At 37.0% G+C, this 15,241-nt stretch overlaps 1 protein-coding gene and 1 non-coding gene across 10 annotated transcripts in view; both read left to right on the top strand.

The window, feature by feature from the left end:
• LOC118525074 (ABC-type organic anion transporter ABCA8-like) overlaps positions 1-15,241 on the top strand; it is a 64,066-nt gene that overhangs the window by 33,098 nt on the left and 15,727 nt on the right. For all 9 annotated transcript variants that reach the window (XR_013445172.1, XM_078065995.1, XM_078065996.1 and 6 more), the window contains 6 exons: positions 438-557; positions 2,509-2,707; positions 4,452-4,618; positions 7,930-8,063; positions 8,815-8,952; positions 11,411-11,518. Coding sequence is in view for 8 of the 9 variants with exons in the window: in XM_078065995.1 (XP_077922121.1) it covers positions 438-557; positions 2,509-2,707; positions 4,452-4,618; positions 7,930-8,063; positions 8,815-8,952; positions 11,411-11,518 (866 nt within the window). In the remaining variant the exon portion in view is untranslated. The remainder of the gene's footprint in view (positions 1-437; positions 558-2,508; positions 2,708-4,451; positions 4,619-7,929; positions 8,064-8,814; positions 8,953-11,410; positions 11,519-15,241) is intronic.
• LOC118525091 (U6 spliceosomal RNA) lies at positions 12,222-12,328 on the top strand. Its single transcript, XR_004911969.1, has one exon. It is a non-coding gene; the product is annotated as a U6 spliceosomal RNA (small nuclear RNA).

The raw sequence follows: 15,241 nt of genomic DNA, 5'->3' as shown, positions 1-15,241 counted from the left end.
CTGAGTCAGCTGTGCATTCTCTGTGAGATATTGTGAATTTTTTCTTCCACAGTCAAAAGCTGAAATTAACAAAAATGATTTATAATTTATGTCCTTCCTTTAACAGAGATTTTCTGAACTGAAAAAGCTTCTGCACCATCCAACTAATTCTCAAAAATATTAGTTCTTTCCCTCGGGTCGGTTAAAACAGGTGGCTCTGGAAAAGAGTCTTCAGTTAATTCGAGTTAATTAATATATGGGCTGTAACACAATATACAATTAAAAATAACATATAGGATTTGAAGAATAACATTCCTTATTAGGAAATATGAGTTTTAAAATGTCTGACCTATCACAAGTATGATTTCATATATTTGTGCTTTTTAGTTTGAAAAGTTGTCCTCAACTCACTTGTGATTTTTGTTGTTTTGATTTGCTATTGTGTGTGTGTTCTGCAGCACTTTATGAGGATTTGGATAGATGTCCTGGCCTGGGGATTGAGAATTATGGTGTTTCCATGACAACCTTGAACGAAGTGTTCCTGAAACTGGAAGGAAAATCAGCTATTGATGAATCAGGTAAGTAAAATGCATGAGCACAATCATGTAACGGTATTCACAACACCTCGTGCAGTGTATATTTCCATAAGATACAAGTCCATTCCTAGACAGGGATAAATAAAGCCAAAATGCATCCCTGTGACTTTTGTTACCTTTTCTGCCAATATTGCCTTGTTATTAGGGATGGCCCATTTTCTTCTAACCAGGGCTCGCTGCCTTCATCCCGCTTCCCAAGAGCAATTTCAGACAAAACATTGATTTTCAGTCTCTCTTCTCAAGCATTCTGATTATGTCTTCTCACTGCCTGCTAGCTTCCCCAGTTTCTGATGAGAAGTCAGCTTTAGATCTTGTTGAGAATCTCTTGTGTATGGTGAGTTGTTTTTCTCTTGCTGCTTTCCAGATTCTGTTTTTGTCTGACAGCTTAACTCTGATGTCTTTAGGTGTTGGTCTCCTTGCATTTATCCTGCTGGGAGTTTGGTGAGCTTTTTATATGTGTGGTTAATGTTTTTCATCAAATTTGGGGAGTTTTTAGCCATTAATTTTTCAACTGTACTTTCTGACCCTTTCTCTCTCAACTCTCCTTCTGGAACTTCCATTAATGTATGCGGTAGTGTATGTTAGTAGGCTTGATGGTGTTTCACATTTCTCTGAGACTTCATTTTTTTTCATTCCTTTTTCTTTCTGTTCTTTAAACTTAATAATCTCAATTTATCTTTTGTCATGTTCACTGATTTCTTTCTTCCACCAGAAGGCATCTGTTGAGCTTTTATTTTTTTTTTTTTGGTGAATTTTTAAAATCAGTTATTATACATTTCAACTCCAAAATTTCTAGTTGCTTATTTTAAATAATTTTACACTTTTCATTATATACCCTATTTGATGAGAGAGTATTGTAATACTTGGTGATTTATAAATGTATCATTCAATGTACAAATATTTGTGGATTTCCTAGATATTGTTATTGACATTAAAATCATATTCCAGCACAGGCAAAATTCTAGACCTCTCTCTATGTTATATAGCCCACTGCCAATATCTCAACGATAAGAGATATCTCCCTGATTTTCAGCTCGCTATCATTTTTTTAATTTATTTGTTTTTTGGGGATTTTCAGTTTTTCTACTACTGGGGAGTTAACCTGACTTTCCACTCTTGACCATAGCTACCATGTCTTGGGAGATCTCTCCATCTTACCACCCTACACTCAAACATTAGTCAGTCAATGTATGTACCCAGCCAAGATCCATTCTACCTCAGTCTATCTCTCTCTCTGCTCATTTGTCCAGTAGCCAGTCCCTGGTGGATTTCCTTCACAAAGGAAGGTCCCATGTACCTTGATGATATCTTGCACAAGACTCTATGTAACTTGGTGTGTATCTTTCTTAGCTTTTCTTTCCTGTCTCCAGCCTTTGTTCCCATGTGTTTGGTGAAGTTCTCATGGGAAACAATTGGTAAAAGGTGTAAACTCAGTTTGTGACTTGGGTACCATGTGACTGTAGTCTGTCCTGCCAGACTATATATGACCATAAGAGTTTGTTTAATGCTCTCTCCTCATTCGTGTCTAAAGTTGTTCTTTCCTTCTTCTACCGTGCCCCTACCATGAAAACACCCATACGTATCATCTCCCCTAGGAATGGCTCTTCCCTTTATGAAAATTTTTATTATTATTTTGCTTTCTTTGTGCTCTCATTTATCTGATGGGTTAAAAATAGCAGGTATTCTTCTCTTGGTAAGAGAGGTGACAGTCTCTGGGGTGCCTGGGGGGCACTATGTGATCTTGCATATTCATCGTAACCTCTTTAATGTATTGTCTGTATCCAGATGATCTAAGATTCCCTTGCACCACATAATGCCTACAGTTTCGCAGAAGACTGTGAGATCGTTGGTAAACCAACTCCTCCAGTAAGCTCTATAAGGTCCATCTGAAGTGGGGTTTTATGAATTGTTTTGTTGTTGTTTTGTTTTGCAGATATTGCCACGTTGGGAGAAGCACAGGCAGAAAGAACCGGAGACACAGAGAGGCTTGTTGAGACGGAACAAGTTCTCAGTTCACTCAATGAGATGACAAAGACAATAGGGGGCCTGGCTCTCTGGAGACAGCAGCTCTGCACGATTGCACGGGTTCGCTTCTTGAAGTTAAAGCATGAAAGAAAAGCTCTCTTATCGCTGTGAGTGCCAGAGGGCCACAGGCAGTTTTTTTTTTTTTTTCCAGTCAATACATTAAAAGACAAATCTAAGATGTAAAAACAAGAGAAGACAATCAAAAAATAAAAACACATGTCTGCACCTACAAAACTGGATAAAGAATAATACCCAGTTGAGTAAATGGTTTCAGTGGTTACCTATCGGCATTCTAGCAGGGGAAATTTATAATGTTTTTGGAGGCAATTTTCAGGAAAAAGTTGAAGTAATGTAATTTTCCTGTGTTATTCTGTCTCTTTCAAATTTTCCACGAGGGTAGGTGACTGAAACATTAGGATGTGGATTTTTTTTCCCCTAGAGTATCCCATATGCCGATGCCTTATTTTGGATACTATACGGTAATGCTCCTGACTCTTCCCTGGATGTCCTGACTCTCCCACTGGGTTCTACTTGCGCTTATCTACATGTCATAACTTCCCACCAGCCCTCTTAAGTGATGCTAGTTCACTCTCCATACTTCCTTTTTTTTTTTTTTTAAGATTTTATTTATTTATATATCAGAGAGAGAGCAGGCTCCCTGCTGAGCAATAAGCCCGATGTGGGGCTCCATCCCAGGACCCTGGGATTATGACCTGAGCTAAAGGCAGTTGCTTAACTGACTGAGCCACCCAGGCGCCCCTCATTCTCCATACTTTCTGTGTGCACAACGGTTACTATCCCTGCTCCTCAGATTCGCATTACCTCTCATTGGCACCTTGTGTCTGGCTGTCAATCAGTACCTGGTCTATGAATACTTTGATTAAGCATCAAAAAGAGGAGGCTTGTTAACATATAATAGGGTCTCAATAAGTACTTACAAAATAAGTAATGGGAATTCATTGAGAACCTTTGACAAGGAGCGAGCATGATTTAAGAAAAACCTTTATTATTAATCTGGCAACCCTGTGCAACAGAGTCTGGACAGATGCCAGGCATTCAGCAAGAATTCAAACAAGATGTAATATTGTAAAATTAGAAATTAGGAATAGAGAAAAGTTTTGAAGTAAAATATGAAGAACGATAAAAATTTTCAACTGGGGGTGACTGGGTGGCTCCATTGGTAAAGCGTCCAACTCTTGGTTTCAGCTCAGGTCATGGTCTCAGGGTCGTGAGATTGAGTCCAGTGTTGGGCTCCGTGTTCATCAGGGAGTCTGCTTGGGGATTCTCTCTCTCTCCCTCTCCCTCTGCCCCTCCCCACCCCACTCACGCCTTCTCTCTCTCTCTCTCAAATTAAAAAAAAAAAAATTCAACTTATTTGAAATGGAGAATACAGGAGAATAAAGAGTAAAGAATAATTGAAAATTTGAGTCCGGAGACTAAAAAAATCCTGCTCTCACTAACAGAAATAGGGACCATGTGAAGAGGAGTAGATGTGAAGAGAATTGAGTACGGAGCGCAGATGGACTAACTAGCAGGAAGGGAGGGCAAAGAACTGGAGTCTCAGGAGAGAAGCTGAATCTGCAGGCACAGTTAAAGGACACCTGCCCCTTGAAACCGTGTGGGATATGCAATAGCCAGAGAGTAACAAGAGAAGTGAGCAAAGGATAAATCTCCATTTTGTTATCTTTCATTAAGAGGTAGGAAAAGGGCAAAATACTCAAAAAATGAGTCAGAGAGCTCTAGGTTTAATTTTCATAATCTTTTGATCTCATCACATCATCATCTGCTCAGGCAGTTCTGAAAGGTTCAGAAATGACTGTGCATTCATGCTGGCTCTTTTCTTCTGTGTAGGCTCTTGATTCTAGGAGTTGGAATTTGCCCTCTTCTTTTGAAGAATATCATCACTAGAATATATGAAAAGAGCTACGCTTGGGACCTTTCTCCTCGTTTATACTTCCTTGCTCCAGGACAGCAACCCCGTGATCCTCTCACTCAGTTATTGATCATCAATAAAACAGGTAAGATGGGGTGAATACTCCATTCCTAAATGCATTCACTGTTATGAAGCTTACATAGACAACATAAAACATAAGAGAGAAAAATGAGCTTTGGACTTCTTCAGCATAAAACTGCTCATGAGGCTTGAGGATGATGAATACAAGCCCAAAATGGAGAAGGAACTAGGAGAGGATTTGCCAAGGAGAAATAAATTTTCTGGTGGCTGTGTGCAAGATGAAAGCATTTGTATCAAAAAAAAATTTTGGGGGGCGCCTGGGTGGCTCAGTCGTTAAGCGTCTGCCTTCGGCTCAGGTCATGATCCCGGGGTCCTGGGATCGAGCCCCGCATCGGGCTCCCTGCTCAGTGGAAAGCCTGCTTCTCCCTCTCCCACTCCCCCTGCTTGTGTTCTCTCTCTCGTTGTGTCTCTGTCAGATAAATAAATAAAATCTTTAAAAAAAAAAAAAAATTTTGTAACAGCTTGAGATATAACTCATGTGCTATTCCATTTATTCCAAATGTACAATTCAGTGGGTTTGAGTGTATTTCACAGAATTGTGTGACCATCATTACAACTTATTTTAGAACATTTTCGTCTCAAAAAGAAATCCCATACTCGTGAATACCTACTCCCATTCACTCTGTCCCCAGCTTGGAGAAACCACAAATTTTCTTTCTGTTTCTATGGATCTGCTACTCTGGACATTTAATATAATTAGAATTATACAATGTCTGATATTTTATGACTGACTTCTTTCACTTAGCATGATGTTTTCAAGGTTCCTCTATGTTGTAGCATGTTTCAATATTTAATCTCTTAATTGTGGAATAATATTCTGTTGTGTGAATATGCTACATCTATTTATTATTCACCAGATGATGGGTATATTCCTGGCTATTATGAATAATGCTGCTATAAAGATCCATTGACAAGTTTTTGAATGAATGTATTTTTTTTTTCATCTCGTTGATGAAACCCAGGAATGGAATTGTAGGGTCATATGGTGACTATATTTAACCTTTTGAGGAACAGCCAAACTTTTTTAAAGTGACTACCCCAATTTATTTTTATGCTAGCAGTTTGTGAGGATTCCAGTTTCTACACATTTTCACCCAAACTTGTTATTTTCTTTTTTTGTCATACCCCTCCTAGTGTGAATCAAGTAGTATCTTTTTTTTTAAAAGATTTTATTTATTTATTTGACAGAGAGAGAGACAGTGAGAGAGGGAACACAAGCAGAGGGAGTGGGAGAGGGGGAAGCAGGCTCCCCGCTGAGCAGGGAGCCTGATATGGGGCTTGATCCCAGGACCCTGGGATCATGACCTGAGCTGAAGGCAAACACTTAACGACTGAGCCGCCCAGGTGCCCTGAATCAAGTAGTATCTTGTGGTTTGATTTGCATTTTGCTAATAGCTAGTAACCTTAGGCATCTTTTCATGTGCTTACTGACAAGTTGTATATCTATCTTTGGAGAAACGTCTTTTTAAAAAATGGGTTGTATGTCCTTTTTATTGAGTCCTAAGTGTTCTTTATATATTCTAGATACATGTATCTTATTAGATGCAATAGATCCTCAGTATTCACAGATTCTGTATTTGCAAACTTGTCTAGTCAGTAAAATTTATTTGTGACCCTGAAACCAATCCTCATGGCTCTTTCATAGTCATTCACAGACATGCTCAGAGAACTGAAAAATTTGAGTCACCTGATGCACAATTTCCAGCTGAGGTAGAACAAGGTGATACTCTGCCTTCTTGTTTCAGTTCTCATACTGTACATAAATATCCTTTCTGTAGTCTATTTAGTGCCATATTTTTGACATTTTCATGCTTTTTTTGGTGATTTTGCTGTTGAAAATGGCCCCCAAGGATAGTGTGGAAGTGCTTTCCAGTGTCCCTAAGTAGGGAAGGCTGTGAGGTAACTTACAGAGAAAATATGTGTGTTAAATAAACTTTGTTTACGCATGATGTTTAGTGCTGTTGGCTGTGAGATCAATGTTAATGAATCAATTATATATACACCAAAACATATGTAAAATATGGTGATACATTGATTGGTCAAAGAAACTATTGTGACCAGAGGCTCACAGGAACCTAACCTTGTGTTTCTCTTCAGAACAATAATTAAGAATTCACTAATTCAGTGTTTGTGGTGATGTTAGAGAATATATGTACCATCAATAATAAGAATCGACTTCAAATGTTTTGCAAATATTTCACTTCATCCTGTAGATTGCCTTTGTATTTTCTCATTGGTGTCCTTTGAAACATAATGTTTTAAGTCTTATGAGGTCTAACTTATTTTTTTCCCTTGCTTGTGCTTTTGGTGTCATATCTTAGTGAGCTTCACCTAACCCAAGATCACAAAGATTTACTTCCATATTTTCTTCTAAGGTTTTCATACTCTTAGTTCTTGTATGTAGGTCTGTGATCCATTTTGAGTTAATTTTCATGTATGGTGTGAGGAAGGGATGCAACTTCAATGGCTATCCAGTTATCTTCCTAGAAGGGGCTGGCCGCCAACCTCTCTCATTCCTTCCAGACGGGTGTTGCAGAAACTCCATCCCAGGCAGTGAGAGGTCTGGAGTTCTCTTATTCCATCCATCCTCTACCCATAAGATGGAAACTCTATTGTAGGCACAAGTTCTTGGCTAGATCCAGTCAGAGTGGAGCTTCTGTCACACTAATCAAGGACAGGGAGTGAAGGTATAGGTTTTTGGCTCAAATGCCAGTTTCTTAGTGTTCTTCCCCAGATTTATTAAATTTTCTTAAATAAAATTTTTTTTTCATTTTCTATATGCCCTTAAGACAGTCCAGAGATTTTAACTTGTTGGATTTTTAAAAATTTTCACAACTTATGGTTGCTTTTCTAGGGGAAGGCCCACGAACCTCGCCATGCCTTCATCCAGCAAGTTGTCTTCCTGTTTCAAGACACATGTTGAAAGTCAGTTAATAATGTAGCAGTAGTGAAGTGATATTTTTAGCAATTTTGGTGGTTAGTTACTGGAGATTATCTGTGTCACTAAAACTTTAATTGTTACAGCCACTCATTGCAATATTCTGGGGGAATATATCTATTCCAAATACCGTATGGTGGTAAAAAAGACTTACCTTTCACATTAGCAGTAATCAGAAGCAAATAAACATATTGTAAAGTAAACTGCATGACAAGTGATTAGACTTTTAATTCACAGTAGCAAGTATGTTCTTATGTGGAAAAATATCTTGATAGTCCATATTACAGTAAGGATCACATAATGACATTAATTATAATTTCACTGTACAACCTGATATTGATTTTCTAAGTTTTGTGATATACCTAACTACAACTTAGGGGCAAGCATTGATGATTTTATACGTTCTGTGGAGCATCAGAACATAGCTTTGGAAGTGGATATATTTGGAACTAAAAATGGCCTGGATGACCCATCTTATAATGGAGCCATCATAGTATCTGGTAATACAAAGGTATGCTGGTCTCTGTTTTATAATGTTTCCCAAAGGTGTGGAAAAGCTAATATAATATCAGTGTACTCAGTTCTCCCCTTTAGGAAACAAAATGAAAAACAAATACTGCTTTTATTACTTAGTGAATGGTATTAATATGATGAATAATTCATATCTTAATCATTGTCTACCAATACAAACTGTGTGTATTAACAAAATAAATACTATATAATACCCACTGTCAAGTGCATATTTGAGTCCAAAGAACTCAGATTTCCTCTCCGTGATTTTATAATACATATATTCTGAAACCTCTGTTTTATTCTTTTTTTTTTTTTTTAAAGATTTTATTTATTTATTTGAGAGAGAGAGAATGAGAGACAGAGAGCATGAGAGGGAGGAGGGTCAGAGGGAGAAGCAGACTCCCCGCCGAGCAGGAAGCCTGATGTAGGACTCGATCCCGGGACTCCAGGATCATGACCTGAGCTGAAGGCAGTCGCCCAACCAACTGAGCCACCCAGGCGCCCCTCTGTTTTATTCTTAAACAGTAATACTTGATTCTAGCCTTAAGCCAGATGTCTGGGGTCCTGAAAATTAGATACAGCCTGCATATATGTTTTGTTTTACTTACACAGTGTTTGTTTTTTGCTTTGACTATTTGACATCATTTTAAAAACATGATCTTTTCATCAAAATATTGAATTTTGACCTCTTCAGCAAAAAAAAAAATGAAGATCTTTAAGAATTTATAACCTTACTTTTTATATTTTAGAATTACAGATTTTCATTAGCATGCAATACCAAAAGACTAAATTGCTTCCCAGTTCTTATGGATATTATTAGTAATGCGCTACTTGGAATGATTACACCATCAGCACATATCCAAACTGACAGAAGTACATTTTTAAGGGTAAGTATATTGACTCTCCTCCATCAGGATCTGGACTCTCCTCCATCAGGGATCTCCCAGATCACTCTTTTAAGTGCTGTGATCTCATTCTTGTTGAGTGAACTACTACATAATAAATTACCATTTGTATTCATGCTAGCTCCTGGTTTTGAAAAATCAATACACTTTTTAGAGCTTCAATTTTTTAAGTCATCTCTACACCCAACGTGGGGCTTAAACTCAGAATCCCAAGGTCAAGAGTCACATGCTCTACCAGCTAAGCCAGCCAAGCCGCCCCAGAGCTTCAATTTTTTAAATGCAAAACAGAACTAACAAAATATTTTTCAAAGAGAATGTGAGGTAATGAAAATGAACTCATGCAGCACTGAGACTAGCACAAAAGTAACAAAAGATGGAAGGAAAGAAAGGAAGGAGCGAAGGTGGGAGGGGGACAGAGAGGAAAAGAAAAGAAAAGAAATTGAAGTCTTATTAGTACTTTTAGAAATGCTACAAAAGGAAAAAATTTAGGACAAAGTTCAGGCCAAAATTGCAGACTGGTTACATTAAAATTACTCCAGTTCCTTGTAATAAATACTCATTATCTGAGCCAACCCTAGACCTACCAAACCAGATTTTTCATACCTGGGACAAAAAAAAAAAAAAAAAATCCTTATTTCTAAAAAAAAAGCCCAAGTGATTAGACTGTATACAGTTTTGTAAGTTTAGAAACCAGAATACCTATTAGAGTTTGTAATTATTCCTTTTTTATTATTTCCTAAATATAGTTCTTCCTCTTAGAGAGTTCTTTGAACACAAAGAACATGTATTTTTTTTTTTAAAGATTTTATTTATTTGACAGAGAGATACAGCAAGAGAGGGAACACAAGCAGGGGGAGTGGGAGAGGGAGAAGCAGGCTTCCCGCCGAGCAGGGAGCCCGATGCAGGGCTCTATCCCAGGACCCTGGGATCATGACCTGAGCCGAAGGCAGACACTTAACCGACAGCCACCCAGGCGCCCGAGACCATGTATTTTTAACACTACATAATATTTTGTACCTGAGATAGGCCTGGAACATGATAAGCACTAATTTATTTGTTAAATGCATAAATGAATGTCAGAGGTCAGCAAATTATCTATATTCCATTCCAGTGTAAGGTTTTATGATAATATATATGGCTAAGAACCAGTTACTCATGTGTATATAAAATGAACCCACCATTATTTTTATACACTCCTGCAAGATCTTGAGTTAGCTTCTCACAACATACCTCATGGTGTGTTCAGAAAATGAAAATCCCTTTCATTAAGAATGTGTAAGAAGCTAAATCATTAAAGCAAAAAGTTCTAATTCTCCATCAAGTATTAATTAATTTTAGAACCTATGCTGTGGTTCGTTTAATTAACCTCCTATCAATTTTCTGATTTCTGAGGGAGGATACGAATTGAACAAATTGCCTTGAGCTTCCATCTATGAAAACATTGTTTTAGCTGCGAGGAGTTTGATACCAGTCACTTTGTTTGACCTTGTACATATGTGCCCAACATCTGAACTTTAATATCTCCAGCAACTCATTTCCTGTTCTATTTGAATTTACCTATTCATTGCTCAAGTAAGAGTTTTCTGTAGTTTCAGACCTTGTGTCTGTCCTGTTCAAAGTCATGGACTTACCACTGAGTCCTGAACCCACCAAGCATGGAAGGTGTTCTGAAAAGATCCTGTCAATAAGCCTAAATCTCACCTTTCTGTAGTTAGCAAGTGTATCTCTAATGGCCAGGCTGGAAATGACCAGACTCTGCTTGTAATAACTTTTTTTCAGTAATATGTGTAATCAAACAACACCTATGTGGATCATGAAAGTAACATGGGAATTGCTTTCAGGGCAGCCTGTGAATCCTCTGTCCTCAAAGATTGTTCCAAACAGTAGCAACAATATGTGTAGCCAAGTGCAAAGGTTTTTTCTTGGAGATTTCACTTCCCCTTCTAGTACTGTACTTTATCTCTACTTTTGAACCCTCAACCAATATTTATCTGGTCTCATGGTGTACCTAGAAAGATACTTAGCATCACTCTGCCCATAAAGCATCTGATATGATTTTTTGACTCAAGCTATCACATTTGAAATACTTAAACAGGAGTTAAAAATGGAATGTTTCAACTGTGAATGATCATTATTTATTAGCATCAGAATAAATTTTAGAAGCATAAGAAAATGACAAATCTTACTCCTTTTTTATTTTCCAACTGTGTTGTATTATCAATTCATTCACCTTCTTTGAGTCATTTTCCTTATCCATGAATTTGGATAGAAAGCCAAGAGTTAAGCTTCAAAATTGGATGGATAATGAAAGAGTTTGGGAACCTCCACAGGGACCTAAGGCAGGAGTATAGATCATCCCCGTTTAATATTTTTTAAAATGTATTCCAGAAAACAAATTTTGAATTTGTTATTCAGCTCATTGTATTCTTTGCATTTTCAGGACAGAAGGAGTAATCCTTATGAATTCCAGGGATATTCCATTCCCTGGTTAATTTTGACATCCTCATGTACTCCTTATATTGCCATGAGCAGCATTGATGATTATAAGGTAATAATGAAACCTTCATTACTTTGTATGAATAGAAGCTGAAGGGTAATATAATGATAGGATTTTCCTTAGGGCTATTTTATACACGTTTAATAGAGCAGCCAACTCAGCAATAAGTCCTAAGATACAAAATTTTTTTAAGTCTTTATAAATATAGGGATAAATAAATAGATTACAGATAGAGAATGATTCTAAAATTTACATGGATATGCAGAGCCTAGAATAGACAAAATAACTTTGAAAAAGAAAAAAACAATGTTGGGTGAGTTATGCTTCTGACTTCAAGGCTTACTACAAAGTTATAGGGATGAAGAATGTGTTGTATTTATTTAGGAGAGTTATATGGGCATATGAAATGAAATAGACAATTCAGGTATTATCAGTTGAATTTCAGTAAAACTACCAGGGAGTGCAGCAAAATTTACCAGAACGACCTGATATTGGTATGAGGAAAAAAGAATGTTCTCAACACTCACCTCACGCCATACTCAAAATTATTTTGAAATAAATCATAGATTTTGTGGTAGGCAGTTATTTCCTAGATGGGACAGAATAAGCATATACCTTCAAAGAAAATGAGAACTTGAACCTCATCAAAGTTAAAACCTTTTGCTCTTTGTAAAACACCAATAATAAAATAAAAAACTTTGGGCTGGGAGAAAAATATTCACAATACTCATTCATCTAACAAAAGCCTTGTATCGTGCTTGCGTTGGTAGCACATAAACTAAAATTGGGAAGATACGCAGAAGAGAAATATGGTCCCTATACAAGGATGTCACAAAAATTTGTGAAGCATTCCATATTAAAAAAAAAAAAAAAAGATTTGTGTCAAGAATATAATTAACTCTTACTAATAGAAGATAGCCTAGTTTTAAAGATGGGCAATAAAAGACAGCCTAATCTTAAAGAGAGCCTAATTTTAATAAAATATAGCCTCAGTAATAAAAGATAGCCTAATTTTAAAGATGGGCAAATATTTGAACAAACACTTCACCAAAGAAGATATATAGAAGGAAAATGCTCCAATAGAAAGATGGCTGATATCATGAGTAATCAGGAAAATAGCCCCAATGAAGTCCCTCTGCTCATTAAATAAAATGAATAACATTAACATGACTGAAAATATCCAGTTTGTGAGGATATGGAGACACTGGAACTCTTATGCACTGCTGGCGGGAATGTAAAATGCACAATCACTTTTGGCTCTGTCTTATAAAATTAAAAATATATTTATTGTATGGTCCAGAATTTCTCTCCTAAGTATTTACCTGGGAGAAAAGAAAACATCTTTCCACATACAGACTGGTACATTACTATTCTTGGTAGCTTTATTCATAATAGCCTACAATCTGAAACAGCCCCAATTTCCATCAAACTGTGAATTGATAAATAAATTCTTGTGAAGGAACAACTAAAACTGCATCAGCATGGGTACAACTCACAACCATTACACTGAGGGAACGAAGACAGAAAAGAGTAAATCCTGAATGATTTCATTTATAGGAAATTCTCAGAAAGGTAAAATAAATTCGTAGTGACAGAAAGCAGACCTGTGGTTTCTTGCAACCAGTGCTAAAGGCTATTGACTGCAAAGGAGCGTGGGAAGTTGGGGGTTGGCAGGTAATGAAAATGCTCTATACTTTGTGAGTGTGAGACAAGAATACATGCATTTGTCAAACCCCTTGCAACTCTACTTAACAGGGATATTTTTTATTGTTTCAAAATTACATTTCAAAAAAGTTAATGAAAAAGAGATGACTGAAATAAAAGGAAATGGTATTTTGAAAATGTGAGAACTTAGATAAAAAATAAATTTCAATGTTTAACTGACAATCTGTTTTTACATTTTCATTCACAGACACTCTTTCATTAATCCCAATGAATTTTTAATGTATCTACACATATTTGGAGCATCTTGTAAGGTGAAGATTCTGATTCAGTAGTTCTGGGTGGAGACAAATTTTGAGTGGCAGTCATAGGGTGGTGAATTTATGACTAATCAACCCAGGCCAACTCACGTTAGTTTTATTTACAGATCTTAATAGAATATCCTTTAATGGTTCCATTTTTGTAACTTATTACACAAAATGACCTTGCATAACCATCTTTATCTGTTTCAAACCTCCTCCCTCTCCCAAGTAATTCTGTTGTCCAAGGGAAGGGTGTGCTATCCGGATAATGTCCTCTTCTCTTCAGTGTAGAACCTCCAGGAATCTTGGGGAATGCCATTTGCTGGCCTGATGTGACTGTCAGTCATCCTGGTGTTAACATAGTCCCAATTTAAATATGTCTCCCATGGGAAACACAAACACTCTCTTTCTCTGGCCACAATTCTATCATGGTTCTCCCAACACCGTGGCCACTGTCTGTCTGCCTCCGTTGGAACTTCTAATTCTTCCCCATTGTGCCTAAATTCTGGAACCCCTCAGAGCTGATCTCGTAGCTCTCTCATCATGCTAGAGTCATTCTCTCCTTGGCAAGCTCATCGAACCTGAGGGCTTCAAACCCCCTTTACCTAACCCGTCACTCACAGCTTTGACCCCAGCCCAGATCTCTAATTTCTAACATTACCTCCAGGGCTGATCTGAACTCCCTTCTCAGGGTCGCTACTGGGAGCAGCATCACAGACTCAAACTTCACATCTCCAAAGCTGAATTTATGATATTCTTGAATGTGTACCCCCTTCTGTATTTCCTGCCTCCATAGATGGCAGCACCATGTATTCAGGTGCTCTGTCAGTAACCTAAAACCACAATTCGCCCCTCTCATGGCTTCACCCACAGATCAGTCCAGCACCAGAACCTTGTCAGTCGTGCGAACCGAACAGGCCTATGCTGGGAGATTTTGATATGTATCCTTAGATCAGATTACATCTAAGACGAGAGCCTCATTTAGCTAATCAGAGACCACCAGCAAATGAATTTAACTATTTATAAGTAGTTAAGTAGTATTTTTAAGTAGTTGATAAGTAGTTTTAAAGTATGTAATTTAGTATGTTTATTCAGAGAATGACAAGGAATGCAAAATACATAATATTTATGAATGTAATAATAATATATATATATTTATTATATACAAAGAGACAGCACAAGTCTCTCCCCAAAGATGATGTATTTTATATATATAAAATACTATATCTTATTTATGATTATATTCTACATAAATATATAAAATAATATGTATTCTTATATACATATAAAATTGCTTTATTCTTTTAATTATAAGTAAATGATGCATTAGGGTCATTTTGGCATAGCACACATTCAAATATTTATTACCCATCCAAATATTTATGCATACATACATCAATATTATTACATTCATAAATATCATGTATTTTGTATTCCTTATCATTCTCTGAATAAACATAACCAAATCCATATTTTAAAATTACTTATCAAGTGATGTGGGGTTTGGCACAAATTAAACAATTATAATAAACAATTAAACAAGTTTGAATATATTTTTTCTTTCAAAAATAATTAAATTCAGGGCGCCTGGGTGGCTCAGTTGGTTAAGGGTCTGCTGCCTTCAGCTCAGGTCATGATCTTCGGGTCCTGGGATCGAGCCCCATGTCGGGCTCCCTGCTCAGTGGAGAGTCTGCTTCTCCCTCTGTCCCTCCCCCACTCATACTCTCTCTCTCTCTCTCTTTTGGTCTCTCAAAATCTTTAAAAAAAAATAGTTAATTTGCTGATAGTCTCTGATTAGCCAAATGAGGCT

Source organism: Halichoerus grypus, chromosome 2, assembly GCF_964656455.1.
Source record: "Halichoerus grypus chromosome 2, mHalGry1.hap1.1, whole genome shotgun sequence".
NCBI lineage: Eukaryota > Metazoa > Chordata > Mammalia > Carnivora > Phocidae > Halichoerus > Halichoerus grypus.
This window is presented reverse-complemented; position numbering and strand designations above follow the sequence as displayed.